This window comes from Misgurnus anguillicaudatus, chromosome 22, assembly GCF_027580225.2.
Source record: "Misgurnus anguillicaudatus chromosome 22, ASM2758022v2, whole genome shotgun sequence".
Taxonomy (NCBI): domain Eukaryota; kingdom Metazoa; phylum Chordata; class Actinopteri; order Cypriniformes; family Cobitidae; genus Misgurnus; species Misgurnus anguillicaudatus.
In genome coordinates this window covers 5,108,038-5,128,126 of record NC_073358.2, presented here as the reverse complement: position 1 = coordinate 5,128,126, position 20,089 = coordinate 5,108,038, and the positions used below count along the sequence as shown (strand labels likewise).

General features: G+C 37.7%; 1 protein-coding gene across 7 annotated transcripts in view; it reads left to right on the top strand.

Annotated features, from left to right (window-relative positions):
- Positions 1-20,089, top strand: part of doc2b (double C2-like domains, beta) — a 338,855-nt gene that overhangs the window by 9,123 nt on the left and 309,643 nt on the right. For 5 of the 7 annotated variants that reach the window (XM_055200513.2, XM_055200507.2, XM_055200512.2 and 2 more), the window contains exons 2-6: positions 1,159-1,357; positions 9,733-9,823; positions 11,434-11,577; positions 11,902-12,031; positions 16,518-16,604. In XM_055200513.2, the coding sequence (XP_055056488.2) occupies positions 9,747-9,823; positions 11,434-11,577; positions 11,902-12,031; positions 16,518-16,604 (438 nt within the window). In that variant the 5' untranslated portion in view covers positions 1,159-1,357; positions 9,733-9,746. The remainder of the gene's footprint in view (positions 1-1,158; positions 1,358-9,732; positions 9,824-11,433; positions 11,578-11,901; positions 12,032-16,517; positions 16,605-20,089) is intronic. The other 2 variants (XM_055200509.2, XM_073860667.1) reach the window with 2 other exon arrangements.

The window sequence follows — 20,089 nt, the reverse complement described above, 5'->3', positions numbered from 1 at the left end:
AAATTCAGCTCTATTTTTTTACATTTTTGTTAAAAAAGAAAAGAAAAATGATTGCAATGTATCGCAACATGCAACGCATTGTATTGTATTGTGATACATTGTATCATGACTCATGTACCGTGATACGTATCGTACCGTGAGGCTCTTGCCAATACCAAGCCCTACAAATTAGTGCGGTTCGTGTTCACATGTTTTTACCGTACTTGAAACGCCGCACCGTAGACCATGTGACAATGGTCAGTGCTGTCATTGGTCTCTGACAGTGCTTACCCCCATGACCACCCCCCACGTTTCCACAACAACCAGCCTGACAGGAAGAGCGAATCTAGCAAGATATGGAGATAAACGATGCACGTATTTGCGAAGTTTCTTTCCTTTAACGCGAAATTGTGCAACTACTATATTAAAGCCCGTCTCACGGAGCCGTTTGCTAAAAATAATGAAAGTTTCAAAAAAAAAATTGTGTGTGGAGGACAGCTATGCATTTATGAAATCATCAGCTTACACCGCCAGGAGACAGTGACTATCTACAACGGACCAAGATGGCTTTATTTGTTGTTTACCCACAAAATAACACCCGGCTCACGTCACGACGGAAGCCTAGTAGCTCAAACATGTGGAGAACTTCCTGTATTTGGTTCAGCCCAGTCGAGCTGCGTTCACACCACAAATGGGTCGCACCTGAGTTCAGCAACAGCTGCTCCAAGACCACCTGTTTAGAGCGGTCTCAGAGCGGCCAGTGTGGCTGTTGTGTTCACACTGATCCGAACGAACTGTACTCGGACCGACACGTCGTTTGGGCCGACCTTAACAGTGCATGTGTGAAAGCACCCTAAAACTGAATTTATTAGGTGCCTTTGAGTTTTATATATTTTCCTAAATTGCATGGCCACCACTAAAACACCACTAAACCACAAATTAAACATTTGTCCTCCTCGCAGGAACTTTTACAATGTAGTCAGCCTTTAATATGCTTGCTTTTCTAACCCGTTTACTGCTACCGCAGACCTAACGAATGAGATTACCATGATTTATATTGACTGATGGTAAAGGCCGGGTCAATAGTAAAGCCTTTAGCCTCTAGCACCTATAAGGTCTGTCTGAGTTTGGTTTTCTCACCGTCACTCTTTTGTTGTTTTATTCAATCATTCTAATCAGTGAAGAAGCAGGATGTTTTGGATGAATTGTTCTCGGGTCATGTGACCTGATCCAGCGCCTGAGAGCTGTGGCGAATCTGTTCTCAGATCAGCGTGAGAAGTTTACACAGGCTCTGGTTTCCTACTGCTGGTTTCCTCTGCTGTTGCTTATATTCATAGACAGCCTGAGGTGACAGTACTTCATCGCTGACTCTTGTAAGGTAAACACTCCCTGTCTTTGTCTGTTTACTGAGTGCTTATAATTTGACTTGAACATCTGCCAGAATATATTCATCTTAAATGAGTCCTGTCCTTGAGTCCTGTTTTTTTACTGCTTCCCATTTCATTTATAAGGAGTCAGAGGTTATTGGGGGATTTGGGACTTGCTTTTGTGTTTGGGTCATTGCTTATGAAGAGAAGTTTGTGAAATTTGCTATAAGACCTCTTAAATAAGGTGTTTCCTCTACAGCGTGTGAAATATTTTGACAGTGTAGGTACTGGGAATCTTGCTGCTGTTTTGTTGTGTATGCATCTGTGTTGCATGTTCTGACAAGAAATCTGATTGTTGGATCTGCATGCATGCTCCTCAGGGGAATACCAGGATTTTCAGTTTATGAAGATTTTGCATTTCGAACTATAGCTTTCTGTGCTTAAGGTGACGGGTAACAGGATTCTGTGAGGTCTGATAAGTCACCTAGCAGTTGCTCATTGGTTTCTTTGTCATCCGTGCCTTTGCACCAGCGTTAAATAACATACGGGAGTTCTCATGGAAATGGAAATAGACTTGAGAGAGAGAGTGTACCTGGCAATCCATATGGCACTGTTTCGCAAACGGGGGCTGTGATATGATGCTGGGGGCCCTGTTTTATGACATTTTAGAAAATAAATAATTTATTAAAAATGGAACCTTAGAAAAATAATGCTACTAACTAATAACAATACATTTTGGGGCAGTTTCCCAGACAGGGTTAAGATAATTTCAGGGCTATGCCTTATTTTCGGGAAAGGGCTCATCCTAGTGCCAGACTAAGGGGCTGTTTACACCTGGTATTAAGATGCGTTTTCGTCGATCGGATCACACATTCCGTTTACACCTGGTATTTAAATACGTCTCTTTTGTCCACTTTCGACCAGTTCTGTCCTGATTACTTTGAGAAGATGGTCTGTTGAGTAGGGATGCCACAATTCTCAATATAATATTGAACCGTCGGTTCGACCCCCACGGTCCAATACGCGCATGTGAATTGCGCTTGTTCGGTTTATCCATCCAAATCTGTCTGTTTTATATTCCCTGCACTTTGGTTACTGTGTGCGCGCCCGCATGATCCGCCGCGCTGGGATATAAAATTTAAAGCCTACGAGTTTAGGGCTGTGTTAAAAAAATCGATTCTGAATCGATTTTCATATCAATTTCTAAAGATCGATCTGTAACTTAGAGGATCGATTTAATAATTAATAACTTAAACTTGCCGCCTCATTGAATTCACGCATGCGCGCAAGGTGGAAGGACATTAAAACAACGAACATGGCGGTCAGTAACGTTAAGCAAGCGGTTGTTTTGAAAACTCTAGAAACACTCAAAGCTGCGATCTATATGTAAAATAATCCACTCATAACAAATGAACGAGTTATTTGTGTAATTTTTATAATAAGCGCCATGCAGTGAATCCACCGCGGGTCTCCAGTGAAACTCTCTCTCTCTCTCTCCCTCCCTCTGTGCTCATGCAGCCGGTCTCTGACGGGCAGAGGTTTCTTGAGGCGCGCGCAACGGGGCGCCAAATAAAGAGTTCTTCTCGCACATAATACTAATAGTTGTAAAGTTTTCTGAACTTTATGCAAGCTAAGACAAAACTCGTGTTTATATCAGTTACACGTGCGCTGCTGGAGCGATGTAGTTTGACGCCTAATTTGCTTATAGTACAAACATCTTTGATTAGAAAGACGAGAAAGAGACGCAAATGTTAATATGTAATAGAAAGTTAAGAGCGTCAAGACCTTAAAACAGACTTCATCACATCATAGCACCCGTCATAATATCTATATCTAGAGCTCCGTCTCTCATATATACAGGTATTTATCCTGTCTGTAGGTTTGTGCCTAAATTTATACCTGTTCATTTTACATACTCCCTATTTTTAATGTAATGTTTGCATAAATGCAAAAAAACTATGCATACTATAGCTTCAATAGTCTATAAAATTAATAATAACTCAATTAAAAACAAGATTCTGTCTATCAAGACTTAATCTGTTGTTATCCACTGCACTGTAAAAAATACTTTGCTGCCTTCAAATTTTTTGTTGAATCAACTCGGATTTACAAGTCATTTCAACTTACTATTATTTATCTTGACTAGAGATGAGTTGTTATAACTACAGGTGAGTTGTTATAACTTATAAAATTAAGTTGACTTTTTTCAACTATATTTTATAAGTTGTGACAACTTATCTCTGTTGACATGACTTGTAAATCTGAGTTGATTTAACAAAAAATTTTAAGGCAGCAAAGTATTTTTTACAGTGTGGGCATTTTCACTTTAACATTATTTACTTTAAATTGTCCATATTTTAAAACTGTGGTGAGCAGTTAAAAGCTATAGTGAGTGGCAAATAACTGCACATTTTTATAATCCGAAAACAATATAAATTGAAAAACATGTATACCATGAAATATACCGTTACCGTGAAATAAAATGACTCATGGAATAGATTTTTGGTCATTCCGCCCACCCCTATCTGGCACCATTTTGGGCTTCTTTCAAAAACACTTATCTAAATCTCGAAGATCGGGTCAGATCAGATCGGATCGAATCGAATAATGATAATCGATTCAAGATCTTGAGAATCAGAATCGAATCGATTCTTGAAATTTGAATCGAAACCCAGCCCTATACGAGTTGATCTCCAGTCACTATGCGCTAGCTGCTTTAACTGGTGTCAGATTTCATTTGCGCTAACATTGTGATCAGTCTGGCAACTGTCTTTTAAATCTGTGGTGTGGATGAATTAATTGCGCGAGTAGATTACATACAACCTCAATGTAAAGATGCGTGGGTGGGGCAATTGGGCTTTGTTGATGTTGCATTTAACAGTAGTGCAGTAAGGTATAGCCTTCATTTACAATGTAAAGTTTAATTTAGTTAGTACAGGTGTATAAATATGGAAGGTATTTTTGGTCTTTTTTAAATTAATTAATTAAGTGATAAAATAAAAAATTAAATCGCAAAATATGTCCCAAATTAGAAAATTAAATGCTAAAATAAAAATTAAAACATTAAATTTAATTATTTCATTTTCATTTTCAACTTGATGAAGCATCATTCTGGCCAAATTGAAAAATAAAATTAAATTGATGATTTGACATTTCAATTTACATATTATCTTGAGGCAAGACAGCCAATATTAAAATAAAAAGGCAAACTGGAAAAGGAATCTGTAAAAAAATTTTTTAAAGGCTTTTTATTTATGCCCAAGCAATAATAATTTTCATTTTCGTTTTTATTTTCGTGTTCATTTTCATTTTCAACTTGTATGCAAATTCCATGTTAATCAGTGGGTGGGGCTTACTTGTTTAAAAAAGGGGATTGGCTGAAGCAGTGTTCCCAACTCAGCGACTGTGTTGCCAACTTAGCGACCTTATTGCTACATCTAGCGACTTTTAGACCCATAGCCAAACTTAGCGACTGTTTGGATGAATCTTAGCTTCGAATCTGTACAGAAAGGCTACTGTGTCGATTGTACTGGCCAACGAGTGCCGGGTGTCGCTGTCCCGGTGAAATGTACATCTACCCTCTGTGCATGGAGCTGGGCAGTGAGCAACATTTAGACTGAGGATGAGATTCGCATACATTGTTTACATTTCAAAGGAGGAACAAACACTAAAAAGTGGCTGGTCCGCTGTTATGTATGTGCATATTTTCACACATCCGATCCGGTGAGGCATCTGTTCAATGAATTGCAGACATACACAAACAGTCACTTTCTTTTAAATGAACATTTTCTGTGCTGTCTGTACCACCCCACAAGTATCACCCCTATGTGAGTCTTTCGGGGTCTACTCTGTACACTGCACTGGACACAACATGGGCTGCAGTTCTGACCATAGCTGAAGCGTGAAAGACGAGCTACGCACATGCGGTGCGGTGATGTCACGGCCGCAACCTTCTTAAACATGAAGCGTGTCATGCCCAAGTGCTGTGATTTTTTTGAACGGTATAAACTCACTCCCTGGTTTTAAACCCCTGCGCAAATAACAACATCTCTGCATGGAAATGTCAGAGCCATGCGCATGAAAGTTCAGCTCAAGGAGTCCGAGCCACGTGCATTACATAAACAGAACATTTTACATTTTAATTTTGTCCCTATTTTTGCTTGGGCATGAATAAAAATTCAATTCAATTCAATTTTATTTATATAGCGCTTTTCACAATTTGTGATTGTTTCAAAGCAGCTTTACAATAATAGAAGCAGTGAAAAGCATAGAAAAACGACAGATAGCACAACATAATACACGATAGCAAAAGCAGCTAAATTTGCTGCGGCTATGAATCAACATTATAAGCGTGCGTATTGCTAATGTAACGTAAAGAAGAGGGTGCTAAGTTAAGCCCAAGAAGGCTGCCTCCCCGGGTTGAAAAACCCCCTAGGAGAAAAAAAAACCCAGGCTCAGCCGGGGAAGTAAAAAAAAAGTTGTTGGAGGGAAAAACCCGTGGGAGATAAATTTATATAAAAATTTAAAAGATTAAGGAGATTAGGCGGAGGTAAAGTGGGTTCTGCTGGTGGTCGTTGGTCATGTATCAGCTGGGCATCACGTTGACGGTCTGCTGGTGAGTCAGAGGTGTGCCGACTTTCACATTTACCGGAACTGGGTCTGTTTGTCTCAGTGTTCTCGGAGACAAGGACGAGACATGAAGAAAGAAAAACAAAACCCAATTAGCGTAGGGGCCATTCATATGTATACACATGTACATATACACAAACATACATATACGTATTGAAGATACAACGTCATCCCAGTGACAGACTCTGCACAGTTTGGTTTAGGGAGAACGAGAAAAATGCACGGGACGGCGAATGTTTTAGGAAATGGATGCAGTGACACCCTTTTAAGGACTGAAGTCCCGCCCCCGACTAGTGGGCTTAACACCACAAATCTATACCCACCGAGCTTTATTGAAATCCGGACGAGCAAGGGAGTAAAGGGGAGACGGGGACGTGACTGCGCCAGCCATCTCCCTGATGCCTGTCTGGGCTTCACAGTACTCCCCTACTTGACTCAGAAACCTCAGGTGGAGGGCCGAGCAAGTGATAACATAATGCCATACATAATTTTCAATCACTCCTCTGCGCTTGGCAATTAATGGTCCGATTTTAAAAAAGCTTTTTAAAAAATGTTTTTAAAGATTCCTTTTCAAGTTTGCCTTTTATTTTAATATTGTCTGTCTTGCCTCAAGATAATATGGAAAATGAAATGTCAAATCATCAATTAAATTTTATTTTTCAATTTGGCCAGAATGATGCTTCATCAAGTTGAACATGAAAATGAAATAATTTAATTTAATGTTTTAATTTTTATTTTAGCATTTAATTTTCAAATTTGGAACATATTTTGCGATTTTAATTTTTTATTTTAGCATTTAATTAATTAATTTAAAAAAGACCAAAAATACCTTCCATATATAAAATGGCCAATTTATGTTTACATGTGATATATATACACTAGGGCTGTAACGATTAATCGTGCAAATGCGCGTTTTCTCAATGAATGAATTTAAATAAATTACAGTGAAATCCTACGGCACATCCCAAAGCCAGGGGGCGCTCTCGTGCAGAAACTCCCTTTGTGCCACTAAAGAAGTAGCATTACAAATGCTATTCCAGGAAATGTCTACAGGAATATTTATATCGCTGTTCTTTAAATTGTTTCAGGTATTTTCATGATAATAAAGAATATGTTGAATGATTTTGTTTAACGAGTGTTGCTTTTTTAAATGCACGTTATAAACGACTCAGACTCATAATGATTTTAGATTGATAAGGACTTCCTACTGACCAAATGCCATAGTACACGCACAAGCTGTACATGAAACACGGAATCGGAGCCTTGCGATTCAGAATCGATTTCAGACAGGCATTTTAATGGGACACATGATTAATCGTTACAGCCCTATACACGTGAAATATATAAATATGATAAACGTACAAAATTATTAGTGAATTAGATCCATGCTTGATACATTACACATTAGACCAGTTGGCGGTGTTTTGTGGCTGTTCAAACACATTCAACTACATGTGCGTCTATACCACAATCATATTTTTCTGACTACCTCTGAATGTGGTCGAAAGTGGATGAGCTCAAAACGTTTACTTTACCTGTATTTGCCATCATCTACTTGTGATCTGATCGACCAAAATGCATCTTGATATCAGGTGTAAACAGCCTCTAAGGCCCGCTTCTGGATTAATCTAAACCGCCCCAATATGTTTTGTTTCATTTAAATTCTAAGTTTGAGGGGGGTGAGCTGCAAAGGGATGATGCACCCTAAGGAAGGCGCATGCCAAAAAGTTTGAGAACCACTGCCCTATGGTGTGGGGACCAAAGGAGGTCAGAGAGCAAAAGCCGCTAAATGCCACCTTCATCAAAAAAGGAGAATGATATTAAGCGAATGCTTTTGGCTTGTATTATACGTTCGTTAAATATTTTTGCTTCAAACTCGGTTAATCTCACCCTCAGGCCATTCATACATACCGGTTAGTTGTTAGAATCCATTAAGAGTCTAATAAAAACGGTTCATGCAAATGTCAACCTTAATATAAAAACTTTTTACCCAAGTTTTTAACTAAACTAATATCTCAGATGTCAATATTTACCGTGCAAAGTTTCTGTTAAAGGATTAGTCCATTTTCTTAAAATAAAAATCCAGATAATTTACTCACCACCATGTCATCCAAAATGTTGATGTCTTTCTTTGTTCAGTCGAGAAGAAATTATGTTTTTTTGAAGAAAACATTGCAGAATTTTTCTCATTTTAATGGACTTTAATAGAACCCAACATTTAATAGTTAATTCAACACTTAACAGTTTTTTTCAACGGAGTTTCAAAGGACTATAAACGATCTCAAACGAGGCATAAGGGTCTTATCTAGCGAAACGATTGTCATTTTTGACAAGAAAAATAAAAAATATATACTTTTAAACCACAACTTTTCGTCAAGGTCCAGTCCAGCGCGATCTAACGTAAATGCGTAATGACGTAGGGAGGTCACGTGTTACATATATAAAACGCACATTTGCGGACCATTTTAAACAATAAACTGCCACAAAGACATTAATTAGTATCAGTTTACATACAACAACGTAGGAACGGTCCTCTTTCTCAACACATGTAAACACTGGGGCGGAGATTCGCGTTCGTCCACTGTGACCTCTTGACGTGATGACGTATTGCGGTGACGTAGTGGGGTCAGCTTGCGCATCACGACCGGATCTACACGACGAGAAGTTGTGCTTTAAAAGTGTATATTTGTTATTTTTATTGTCAAAAATGACAATCGTTTCGCTAGATAAGACCCTTATGCCTCGTTTGGAATTGTTTATAGTCCTTTGAAACTCCGTTGAAAAAAACTGTTAAGTGTTGAATTAAGTATTAAATGTTGGGTTCTATTAAAGTCCATTAAAATGAGAAAAATTCTGCAATGTTTTCTTCAAAAAACATAATTTCTTCTCGACTGAACAAAGAAAGACATCAATATTTTGGATGACATGGTGGTGAGTAAATTATCTGGATTTTTCTTTTAAGAAAATGGAATATTCCTTTAAAGTTTCTATTTCTATATGTCCATTTTGTCTGGGTGTGATAGAGTCTGTAATTGTGTCATAAAATAGAATATAAAAATAATTTTATAAACATAAATGATAAAAGTATTTACACTCATGATTTTTGCAATATAGTTTTTATAGTTTCTTTTTACAACAAAATCACAAAAATGATCATATTACCATATAGTATGTTGTAATTTTTTTTGTTTCAGGTGACATCTAAAATTTCAGTTCTAACAAAATTCTGTTTTGATGGTTTAATTTTGTTTTTGTTTGCTTTTGCAATAGTATCGGTTACATTTTCTTTTATTAAACTTGTCTTTATTTCATGAATTATTTAGTACATATATACTGTACCTTAACATGGAAAAAAAATTATTATTCTATGCCAGATAATGGAATATTATTGTCACTTATTTATTAGGTTTGTGATGTTAAACTTTACTTTTAAAATATCTGATTTGGGATATGTTTCGAGATAAATAATCTGATAATCATTTGAGTCGTGGCACTTTGCTTTTACATAATAGTCAACTGTAAGCTCTATCACAACATTTAACACCTGTCATAGCTAGTTAATCTCTCTTTCATTGTGTTTGTTGCGCTTACATTAAAGGTGAAAGCTTTCAGAAGTGTTTCAAAGAATTATAATATGCCAAGCTTTTTTCTTATTGCTTCTGTTGTATGTGATGTTTGTACACCTTGAATCATGGGATTGAGAAATGGTTTGTAAGTTGGTGTATTTTATTATTATTTTTATTCTTATGTATTGCAGCCTCTCTTTGAAACATGACAGACACAATGTTTGGCAGTGACAATGACCAGTGGGTGTGTCCCAATGACCGACAACTAGCCCTTAGAGCAAAGTAAGAAGGCTTTTTCAACTTTTCTTGTATGAAGAATTACATTCAGTGCATGATTTAATAACTCATCCAATCAAATAAGTGTTGCATCGAATAAATATAGGTTTAGTATAAAGATATATGATCATAATGCCATCATGTTTGCATAATCAGGATGCATTAAAGAGCAACTATGGTCCGATTCATGATTTTACATTTCCTTTGGTGTGTAAGTGTGTATTAGTACTTGTTAAAGGTGCAATTTGTAAGATATTTGCAGTAAAATATCCAAAAACCACTAGGCCAGTGTTATATATTTTGTCCAACTGATTACTATCAATATCTGTAATGTTTTCAACTACTTGTAAATCGTGAGAAAATTGCCATTGATTCAAAACATTGACACGGGGCAGTGCAGTCTCCTGTCAATAATGTTAATATCCACGTGACCCTTTGTTACCGCCTTTACTGAAGTGAAAAGCACATGACAACAGTGTCGTGTACAAATGCGGAAGTATGCGTTAGCGCCTGTCGGTCTGCACGCTTGTTTATGGACTAAGATTACTCTTTACCGTCTGCCGCTGGTTGTGTCAGCAAAGACAGCTCCCATACGGGCCAACCAAACGACCCACGAAGAGTTTGGAACAAGACGAGAGAAAGAATCCGGATTAATATGGGTGTTGCATTATCTGGATAGAGAGAGCTTCACGACAACATTTAACTAGACAGAGATGCTGATCTTGCTTGTGTTTTACGCGACGGGTGAGTTGTTTTGATTCGTAACTCTTTAAAAATCATATGCTATTATATCGATCACAAGATTAGTGTGTAGATTGTAATCAGTGCGTCTTCCCGCGGACGATATAATGCACATCAAGTATTGTACAGCAATAAGACACTTACTAATAGAGTTTGGTACTGTACAGTCAATCATAATTTTACATCATAAGTTCACAATAAGATTTGTACTGTCAATACATTATGTGAAATCCTTTTAGATTGTAAGTTTGAACACTTAATTAACACACGAATTTGGACTCATACTGTAACATATGACTAACAATTTCGTTTTTAACATCAAATATAACATTTTATATGCAAATAAAACAATGTCATCAAACGGAACATTTATAAGACTTAATTACCTTATCCGTCAACGTGATTTCTCGTTCGCGTCTGATTAATGGCCATCAGCGGTTGAGTTAAAAACTACAAATCCCATAATTCCAAGCTGCTTCAGAGCGTCATTAATCGACGTCATTTGTTGATATTGCTGTTTTGGCGCCATCTAGTTGTGAATTTTACATATTTCATCTTTAAGTAGCCAATGAAAATGCAACATGAGTTGACAGATCATTAAAAGTCACAATGAAATTTAAATTACCCATATTTGAGAGGTGATAAAAAGAGAACAAATAAAGGTAGGATGAAAAGTATTTTTTGTTTGAAAGCAGAGGGTTTGTTATTTCATTTGATATATTGTATGTTTATATATTTAAAAAAGAAAATTTCCTGAAAGGCATTAAACTTTTGTAAAAATCATACATTTTGAATTTTTCTTAAAAACGCTGACGGGGAAAGAGTTAATGAGTGATTTTTACATTTATGTGTGTGCGTGTTTGGGTTTTAACCAGGTTACATACGGGTTGGTCTATCCACACGTTTCAGACAGAGAGGCAGAGGAAAGCTCAGACCCTTGATAAAACAGAACTGGACCTCATTATGAACGTCGTCCACCGCGCAGAACAGCTTGAGCTTATTGAACAACACAGGATTGGGTAAGACATTTATCAGTCTTCATCACATCTCTTCTCACATGTCTGATATTTCGGTTTAGGGTACTTTAATGTTTCACCTCGGTTGAGTTTGATATGCTTTAAGATAGTTTGCATGCTGTTCTTAAAAATGTATTTTTACATTTAAACAGCATCAGGGTCTCTGAGACCTTAAACGAGAAAGTCGATCATTAACAATTATGTGTCTTTAACAGTTGAGGTTTATTTACGTTACATTTACATTAAGTTTACGTTCTCCATGTAATCTGATATATTTGGAAACAATGATGGGGTTTATTCTTAAGTAACGTTTTGTTTGTGTTTCAGGCGTCTAGTGGAGCGTTTAGAGAACATGAGGAGGTCTGCGGTAGGGAACGGTCTGTCACAATGTCTGTTGTGTGGAGAAATGTTGGGTCTGCTGGGCTCCTCATCCGTCATCTGTTTGGACTGCTGTATGGTAAGAACTGGTTTTGCAGTAACTTTAAGACACCACATGGTGGCAGCAGAAGACTTGAAATGCAAAAATGACCACTCTGTGTCCCAATTGGCATACTGTGACTAGGCATGGGCTGATTACCGGTTTCAAGGTATACCGAGGTTTTAAACGGTCAAGGTTTCAAAACCACTAAAATGTTTTGTGATACCGTCTCCAAGGTATGAGCTGTGTTTATACAAAATTCATTAAATCATGTAATTGATTTTATGTTAACGTTTAATATACATTATGAAAAATTATATATATATTTTTAAAGCATATTCAAATTATTATAATTTAAAGGCTTTGTTTTACCTGGCATTTGAAAAAACACACATTTTAGTGTTGCAATGGCAATACCGCAACACCGTGGTAGTTTTGGTAAAGGTTATCATACCGCCAGAATCTTATACCGGCCCATGACTAACTGTGACAGTACATACTGAATTAAAGGAGCTTTCAGCAGTTATTCTCCTTTTGAAATGCACCCTTCAGTCCGGATTGTTTGTTTTTGTCTGTGTGATCCTGCCCACTGCCAGTTTAGCCAAACGTGTATTTCAACAGCTCGGTTGCCAGTTATCACGGTTGTTTAAATTAGACCACAATGGCCCATAAATGCAACCTCTGGTGGACATATCATTAAAATCAGACTTTTTCGATGTTTATGTGCTATAATTGGGTCCCCAGTGCTTTTATTAACCTAGAAAATGTGAAAAAGATCAACCCAGTGACTTAGTTTTGGTAAATCATTCTCTGCAAGCATGTGAATTAATAGGTAATTGAAATTTGGCTCCCCTTGTGATGTCAGAAGGGGATAATATCAGCCTTTTATCTGCACTATCCAACCACAGCACTGCCATTTAGTGCAGATATCAGCTCATATGCATTTAAAAGGAGACACCAAGGCACATTTTTGCACACATCTACAAAGTTGAAATTTTAACATGCTATCCACAAGTTTACGTCCCGCTATGTGTCCCGCTTGTTTACTTCGAACCGGAAGACGCGCCCACTTTTGACGCAGGAAACTTGTGGATAATAAATTATCTATGAGGTATTTTAAAGCTAAAACTTCACACATGTACTTTGGGGACAGTTTTATTTGACATATTAAAAAGTCTTGTGAAATGTCCCCTTCAAGCTCCTGTATGTGTCTAGAGGGGTGCAGGTAGGGCTGTCTAAAGATAAATCATGATAATTTACATACAAAATAAAAGTTTGTTTTTGCATCATATACACTCACCTAAAGGATTATTAGGAACACCATACTAATACTGTGTTTGACCCCTTTTCGCCTTCAGAACTGCCTTAATTCTACGTGGCATTGATTCAAACAAGGCGCTGAAAGCATTCTTTAGAAATGTTGGCCCATATTGATAGGATAGCATCTTGCAGTTGATGGAGATTTGTGGGATGCACATCCAGGGCACGAAGCTCCCGTTCCACCACATTCCAAAGATGCTCTATTGGGTTGAGATCTGGTGAGTGTGGGGGCCATTTTAGTACAGTGAACTCATTGTCATGTTCAAGAAACCAATTTGAAATGATTCGAGCTTTGTGACATGGTGCATTATCCTGCTGGAAGTAGCCATCAGAGGATGCATACATAATGGTCATAAAAGGATGGACATGGTCAGAAACAATGTTTAGGTAGGCCATGGCACTTAAACAATGCCCAATTGGCACTAAGGGGCCTAAAGTGTGCCAAAAAAACATCCCCCACACCATTACACCACCACCACCAGCCTGCACAGTGGTAACAAGGCATGATGGATCCATGTTCTCATTCTGTTTACGCAAACTTCTGACTCTACCATCTGAATGTCTATACAGAAATCGAGACACATCAGACAAGGCAACATTTTTCCAGTCTTCACCTGTCCAATTTTGGTGAGCTTGTGCAAATTGTAGCCACTTTGTCCTATTTGTAGTGGAGATGAGTGGTACCCGGTGGGGTCTTCTGCTGTTGTAGCCCATCTGCCTCAAGGTTGTGCGTGTTGTGGCTTCACAAATGCTTTGCTGCATACCTTGATTGTAACGAGTGGTTATTTTAGTCAAAGTTGCTCTTCTATCAGCTTGAATCAGTCGGCCCATTCTCCTCTGACCTCTAGCATCAACAAGGCATTTTCACCCACATGACTGCCGCATACTGGGTGTTTTTCCCTTTTCACACACTTCTTTGTAAACCTTAGAAATGGTTGTGCGTAAATCCCAGTAACTGAGCAGTCTGTGAAATACTCAGACCGGCCCGTCTGGCACCAACAACCATGCCACGCTCAAAATTGCTTAAATCACATTTCTTTCTTTTTCTGACATTCAGTTTGTAGTTCAGGAGATACGGACTACCGGCACATCCGGGAACTTGACTGTAAATTTCGTCACCGCCCCTTTTCGGGGGTTAAAAAGGCAGCGTCTCCATTGGCTTCCATTCAAAATAGCGGAACAAAGCAACGGTTTTACACAGCCGGCAGGCGTAAATAACTTATGAAATCACTCAGATTAAACATGTCGAGTATTTATCTGTCCATCCTGCCTGCCATAGAGCGCGAAAGATACATTAACACATTTAATTTGGTCTATATAAAAACATGTCCCTTTCATTCTCACAGCGTCAAATTTGTGTAACAACGCCATCCAGTGATTGCTGGAAATATCGCTAAGCCAGTTAGTTGTATGGCTGGACGGAAAAGTGCACTCATTCCTCTAAATATAAAGACATAATAAATAAATACTAAGTAACTTTCAAATACGAAGTAAAATCATTCACTTGCTTCCCTGTTGACTTGATGAGGTACGTGTTTAATGTCCGGGTAAGACACCTCTGGCCAATAGGGAGCGTTGTTGCACAAATTTGATGCTGGGAGAATGAGGGAGACATGTTTTTGTATTGACCAAATTGGGTGTGTTGGTGTGTCTTTCGCGCTCTATGGCCGGCGGGGTGGACAGATGGTTACTCGGCGTGTTTGGTCTGAGTGATTTCATGGGTTGTTTACGCCTGCCGGCTGTGTGCGAAGGTTGCTTTGTTCCGCTATTTTGAATGGAAGTCAATGGAACGTCTAGTGCGATTTCCCCCAAAAGTGGGCGTGAACCTGTTCAGAGACATTCTATGACGTTGCGCCGGTTGTGCGTATTGTCTTGACCAGGACCACACCCCTAAATGCATTGAAGCAAATGCCGTGTGATTGGTTGATTGCATTAATGAGAAATTGAACAGGTGTTCCTAATAATCCTTTAGGTGAGTGTATGTGTGTGCACTATTGTAATTATGTTGTATAAATAAATACACACAAATGCATGTGTGTGTGTGTGTGTGTAACGTGTGATTTCTTGACTAGGTAGTAGGAACTTTATGCATGCTATCTAAAAGAAAAAAATGCTGTAAGGTTTAAGATGGCACTCACTTACAGAGGGGGGTTATGAGTGCTTTAAGATAATTGAAGGCATGTCATTGTAACCTAGCTCTTATTCTCTTATTTTCTTTCTATCTCGCTCTCTCTCACCAAGCAAATGAAGTATATAGAACTTCTGCTAGAAACAAAATTACTGGCACTTCAGTCTAGTGTGTGTCCTCCATTACATAAAGCCTGATTAAAGTTTTTTTTTTATCGCATTTTATCCAAGTCCTCACCTTCAAATTGATTTTTTAAAGCTAGGCCATCTGAATCCACATTAATATATTCCGTGTGAATTAATTTAGTGCTACAAATTACAGTGTATTTCTTTGAGAAATTTATAAAGATGTTTTGCATGCTTTGTAATGTTGGGGAATAAATGCATTGCCAAGGATCTGCCGCACAATAAAAAAATCTAAATTATTGGTAAATGCAGGTGTTAACAAGATGCACCCACTTCATAGATTTCTGGATTTATTTTTTTAATTTGGCAGCTAGCGTGACCTCATGGGATAGTAAAGTGTCTATCGGATGCACACTAAAAAAATGAAAGTAGCAATTTCAGACGCAGAATAATACCTTCACACCATCTTAGTCCGTCAAAACTAGCGCAAAATCATCTCAGGGTTCAGTAAATCAAGACCCAAAATAAGCCACAGATTTTAGAGTCTGTGTAATGCATTTTTCCAGATTGCAATGATTGTATATGTTTTGAACTGAAATGTGATATTATAACTAGGGTAGGACATGTTTTTATGCTAGCATAATATAAATGCATACCATGCTGTGCTGCTTTTGCTGTGCTTCATCATATTCAGACATGTTTACTATCTGTACTTGCCCTGCTTACACACAATTTCACCTGAAAAGCAACATAATTGGAATAATAACCACAGTTGTGCCATTTCCATATAAATAGCATGCGTTGTACCTGTTTTAAATTGCACATGATTAGCTGGTAATTAGTTGGTCAATAGTAAGATCCCATTTAATTTGTGATAATTTGAGCATCTTTTAGCCTTTAAAAATGGTGGTTCTTATGGATTGTATTTTTGACACATGTGTTTTTATTGCAGAAAGTGTGCACTAAATGTGGGATTGAGACTACAGGCAGTCAAAAAAGATCTCAGTGGCTTTGCAAGATCTGCAGTGAACAGAGAGAGGTAAAGCACCACGTTTCATCTATCTTTTTGTTATTTAAAAAAAAAAAACTTTTTCAACTAGCAAACTTGTTTTTGGTTCGACTTGTGAGCTCGGGGTTGTTATGCCAATGACAACATAACGGATGTGCAGTCGGCCGCTCAGTTCAGTTCTCATTTCAGTGCTTATATGCTAATACACAGCCTCAGCAGTTTTTTACACCCCCTTTGCTTTGTAAAGTTTCACAACTGTTTGTTGTAAAGTTAAAACATGCAACTTTAATGTGTCTTGTACACATTTTTTTAATGATACTACATTTATCAAAACTACAAAATAACCCGAATGACTGTATGGGGGTACTGTAGGGACCAAATATGCTAAACAAATCAGAATTATATTTTTAAAGTATTACTCCACTTTCATAAGAAGAACTCACGATAATTTACTCACCCCCATATTATCCAAAATTCAGTCGGAAAAAAATTAAAGTTCAAATTAGTTTTTTTTCCCATTTTAATAGACTTTATTGGAGGACCTTAACAGTTTACAGTTTCAATGCAGTTTAAAATTGCATTTTCAATGCTGCTTCAAAGGCATATGAGGTTTTATCTAGCGAAGCGATTGTCATTTTTGGCAAGAAAAAAAATCACTTTTAAACCACAACTTTTCGTTTTGCACTAGCTGTGTGACGCACCTAATTTTTCTATGTTTTCTATTTACCCTTTATTTTACCAGGTGATGTCCCATTGAGATATTCAAATCTCTTTTGCAAGGGAGCAATACATATACATACATAATTATACATAATTGCATAAATATGCATTTTAATCATAATTCAAGACAATTGGCAATTTTAAATGTTATCTCTAGTTCTGAAATTTCACAATCCTCTCATCAGGGCCAATAATCAGGTATATCAGGATTAACTGTGCACAGCAATGGAGAACACATATCAAAGGAATCTTTTTGTAAGGAAGATAATGAACCAATATTAATAAAACAGTGTTAATATGCTGTGTTGATATGTCTCTCGATGCGCTTAATTAAAATTCTCTTCATTCATATGTCTCACCTTTAAGTTTAGGAACCAGATGAATTTAAGACACCATGCACACTATGTAGGGGAGAGCGGGATTCCTAATGCTTTTTGGTTTAGGCTCAATCATTAAAAAATATTTGAGTTTGATTAATTATATTTCACACAAGCGACACATGCATCTCTGCTATAAATGATCATTTGAAGTTTGTTTTCCACACTTTAAATACATCTCAATGGTTACATTGCATAAGAATACATACAGACAAACGGCCACAGGGAGAAAATATATTTTGGTGACTGAGGGCGATGCTCTGGCCCGATTGGGCCAATGACAAGACTGTTTACTGGCCGGAGCGTTGGCCCTGGGCAATCGGGCAGTCCTTTATGTTGAGCCCCGAAAATGTTATTTTCAACTTCACCTGTTCCTATAGCTTATTGATTAATTAGCAGCACAAAGGTCGTTGGTTCGATCCTTACGGAATATAAATACTGAATACTGATAAAAAAATGTATAGATCGAATGTGCTTTGGATAAAATCATCTGTCAAATTCATAAATATAATTTCAAACTTCTGGCAATGTATTTATTTAAGTTTAGCTTAGAAAAACTTAGATAAGATGGTTGTTGACACCAATAATGAGATGAGTAATGAATGAATAAGATGAAACGGGCCATATCGTATGTTGTCAGGCCGTTGATGTTGTGTGTAACATAAATAAGAAAATCTCTGTGTTCAGAAGCTTTGCAGAACGCTTTGCTTTTGAGCTTGTAGAGGAATTAAATCGTTGCGCTTTAGTGTTGATTGGGGTATTTGAGAATGTGTGTGTTGAGAATTGAGCAGATGGAAGACAAATTATTTAGGCTTCCAATCTCAGAAAGTTTAAAACTGGAGGCAGTATAATGTAGGCTGAAACATTGAATGTGATCTTGTTAAATCATGCTGAGTACAATTTTTATAAAATGCAAATAGCTGTTTCAGGTCTAAATTTAGAAGCACAACCCAAATGCATGACCATTACATCCGATCAAGGCCTTAATGCAAAGGCATTAATTTAAATATTTGACTTTATGATATGCCCATCCATTTTCCTTCGAAGCGTAGAATTAAAAGAAAGTAAAAATGTGTAGTTAATTTTTCAATTTTATCAAACGTGTGAAGTTTTTGATGCACCGCTGTGCGTAAAATGAGCTCCATTTCTAACCCAGACCTGCCTTGGATCCTTCAAAATTTGATAGAGACTACATGTACATGACAGCTCCTGGCGAACTGTCTAATTCCAAATACAGCACTGAACAGGCTTATTGTCAAAATGACTGCTTCTTACTAGATGCGATTAGAGTTTTGACACGTCTTGTCAGCCGAGCACTCCAAGTTTTTATTATTCAGTATTGTTTTTCTTGACACGTAACACCATTTACGATCATATATATATGGCTTTACTTACCTCTTCCCTAGATTCCTTGAATTTCATTGAGCTTTAAAGAACACCTATTTCATTCCTTAAAAAAACACATTATTTTGTGTATTAGGTATAATACGCGTGTTCGCTGGGTTTATGGTTCAAAAAGCACATTATTTTCCACATACCGTATATTTTTGTTAGCTCAAGATATCCCTGTCTTCCTGAAACGCACTGATATTGTACAAAGCTCATCGATCTGAAAATCTCTGTGTCCCCGATTGGCCAGCTGTATGTTGTGATTGACCTGAATACCTCTAACGTCAGCCGGAAATGTGACGATCCTTACCGTGTTTGAAACATTTGCTCACAATGCAATGCTTACAGAGTTAATTAGAAGGAATTATGATAATGATTACGTTGGAGACGATAACTCGCGTCATCGTTTACTTTGGGATTTGTACCTTTTGCATATCATTAACATGTACTAATCATAGACTGTAAAAAAGAATGGACGCCGCCTCTTCGCTCTCTTCCATTGGTGAAAAGTGAAGCCGCCAGTGTCCCGATACGGCGCTGACATCTTGGGTCTTGAGTCTGCGCAGTAGCGATTTCGGGACCAGTCCTGCGCAGTAGTGAGCAGGAAGTAAAGCCGCGAAATCAAGACCGCGCTTTTGCAGAATGCGCATATCACACGATATCACAGCTGTCAATCATGACGTGACACCACCGTTTTTAAATCATTAAATTACTAACTAAAAACAAACTTATTCTAAAAACAAACATCAGCGTGAAAAAAAACTACATTAAATGACAGAAACCAGCTTAGGAAAAAAGATAATTGAAGTGTAATGAATTTTTTTTGTTGGTCTCAAGTCCCATTGAATAACATGGGGAGGCGGGGGTTATGACCTATACTGGGACCAGTCACTGGGGGGCGATTGAGACGTTTTGGCTTCACTTTTCAGGGCTTGTGCAGCCCGCTTGGTACTAATAGACCCCTTCACGGTTCACGTCACAGGCGGTTCCCACTGCGCATGTCGGGGTCAGAAAAGTCATTACAGTAGA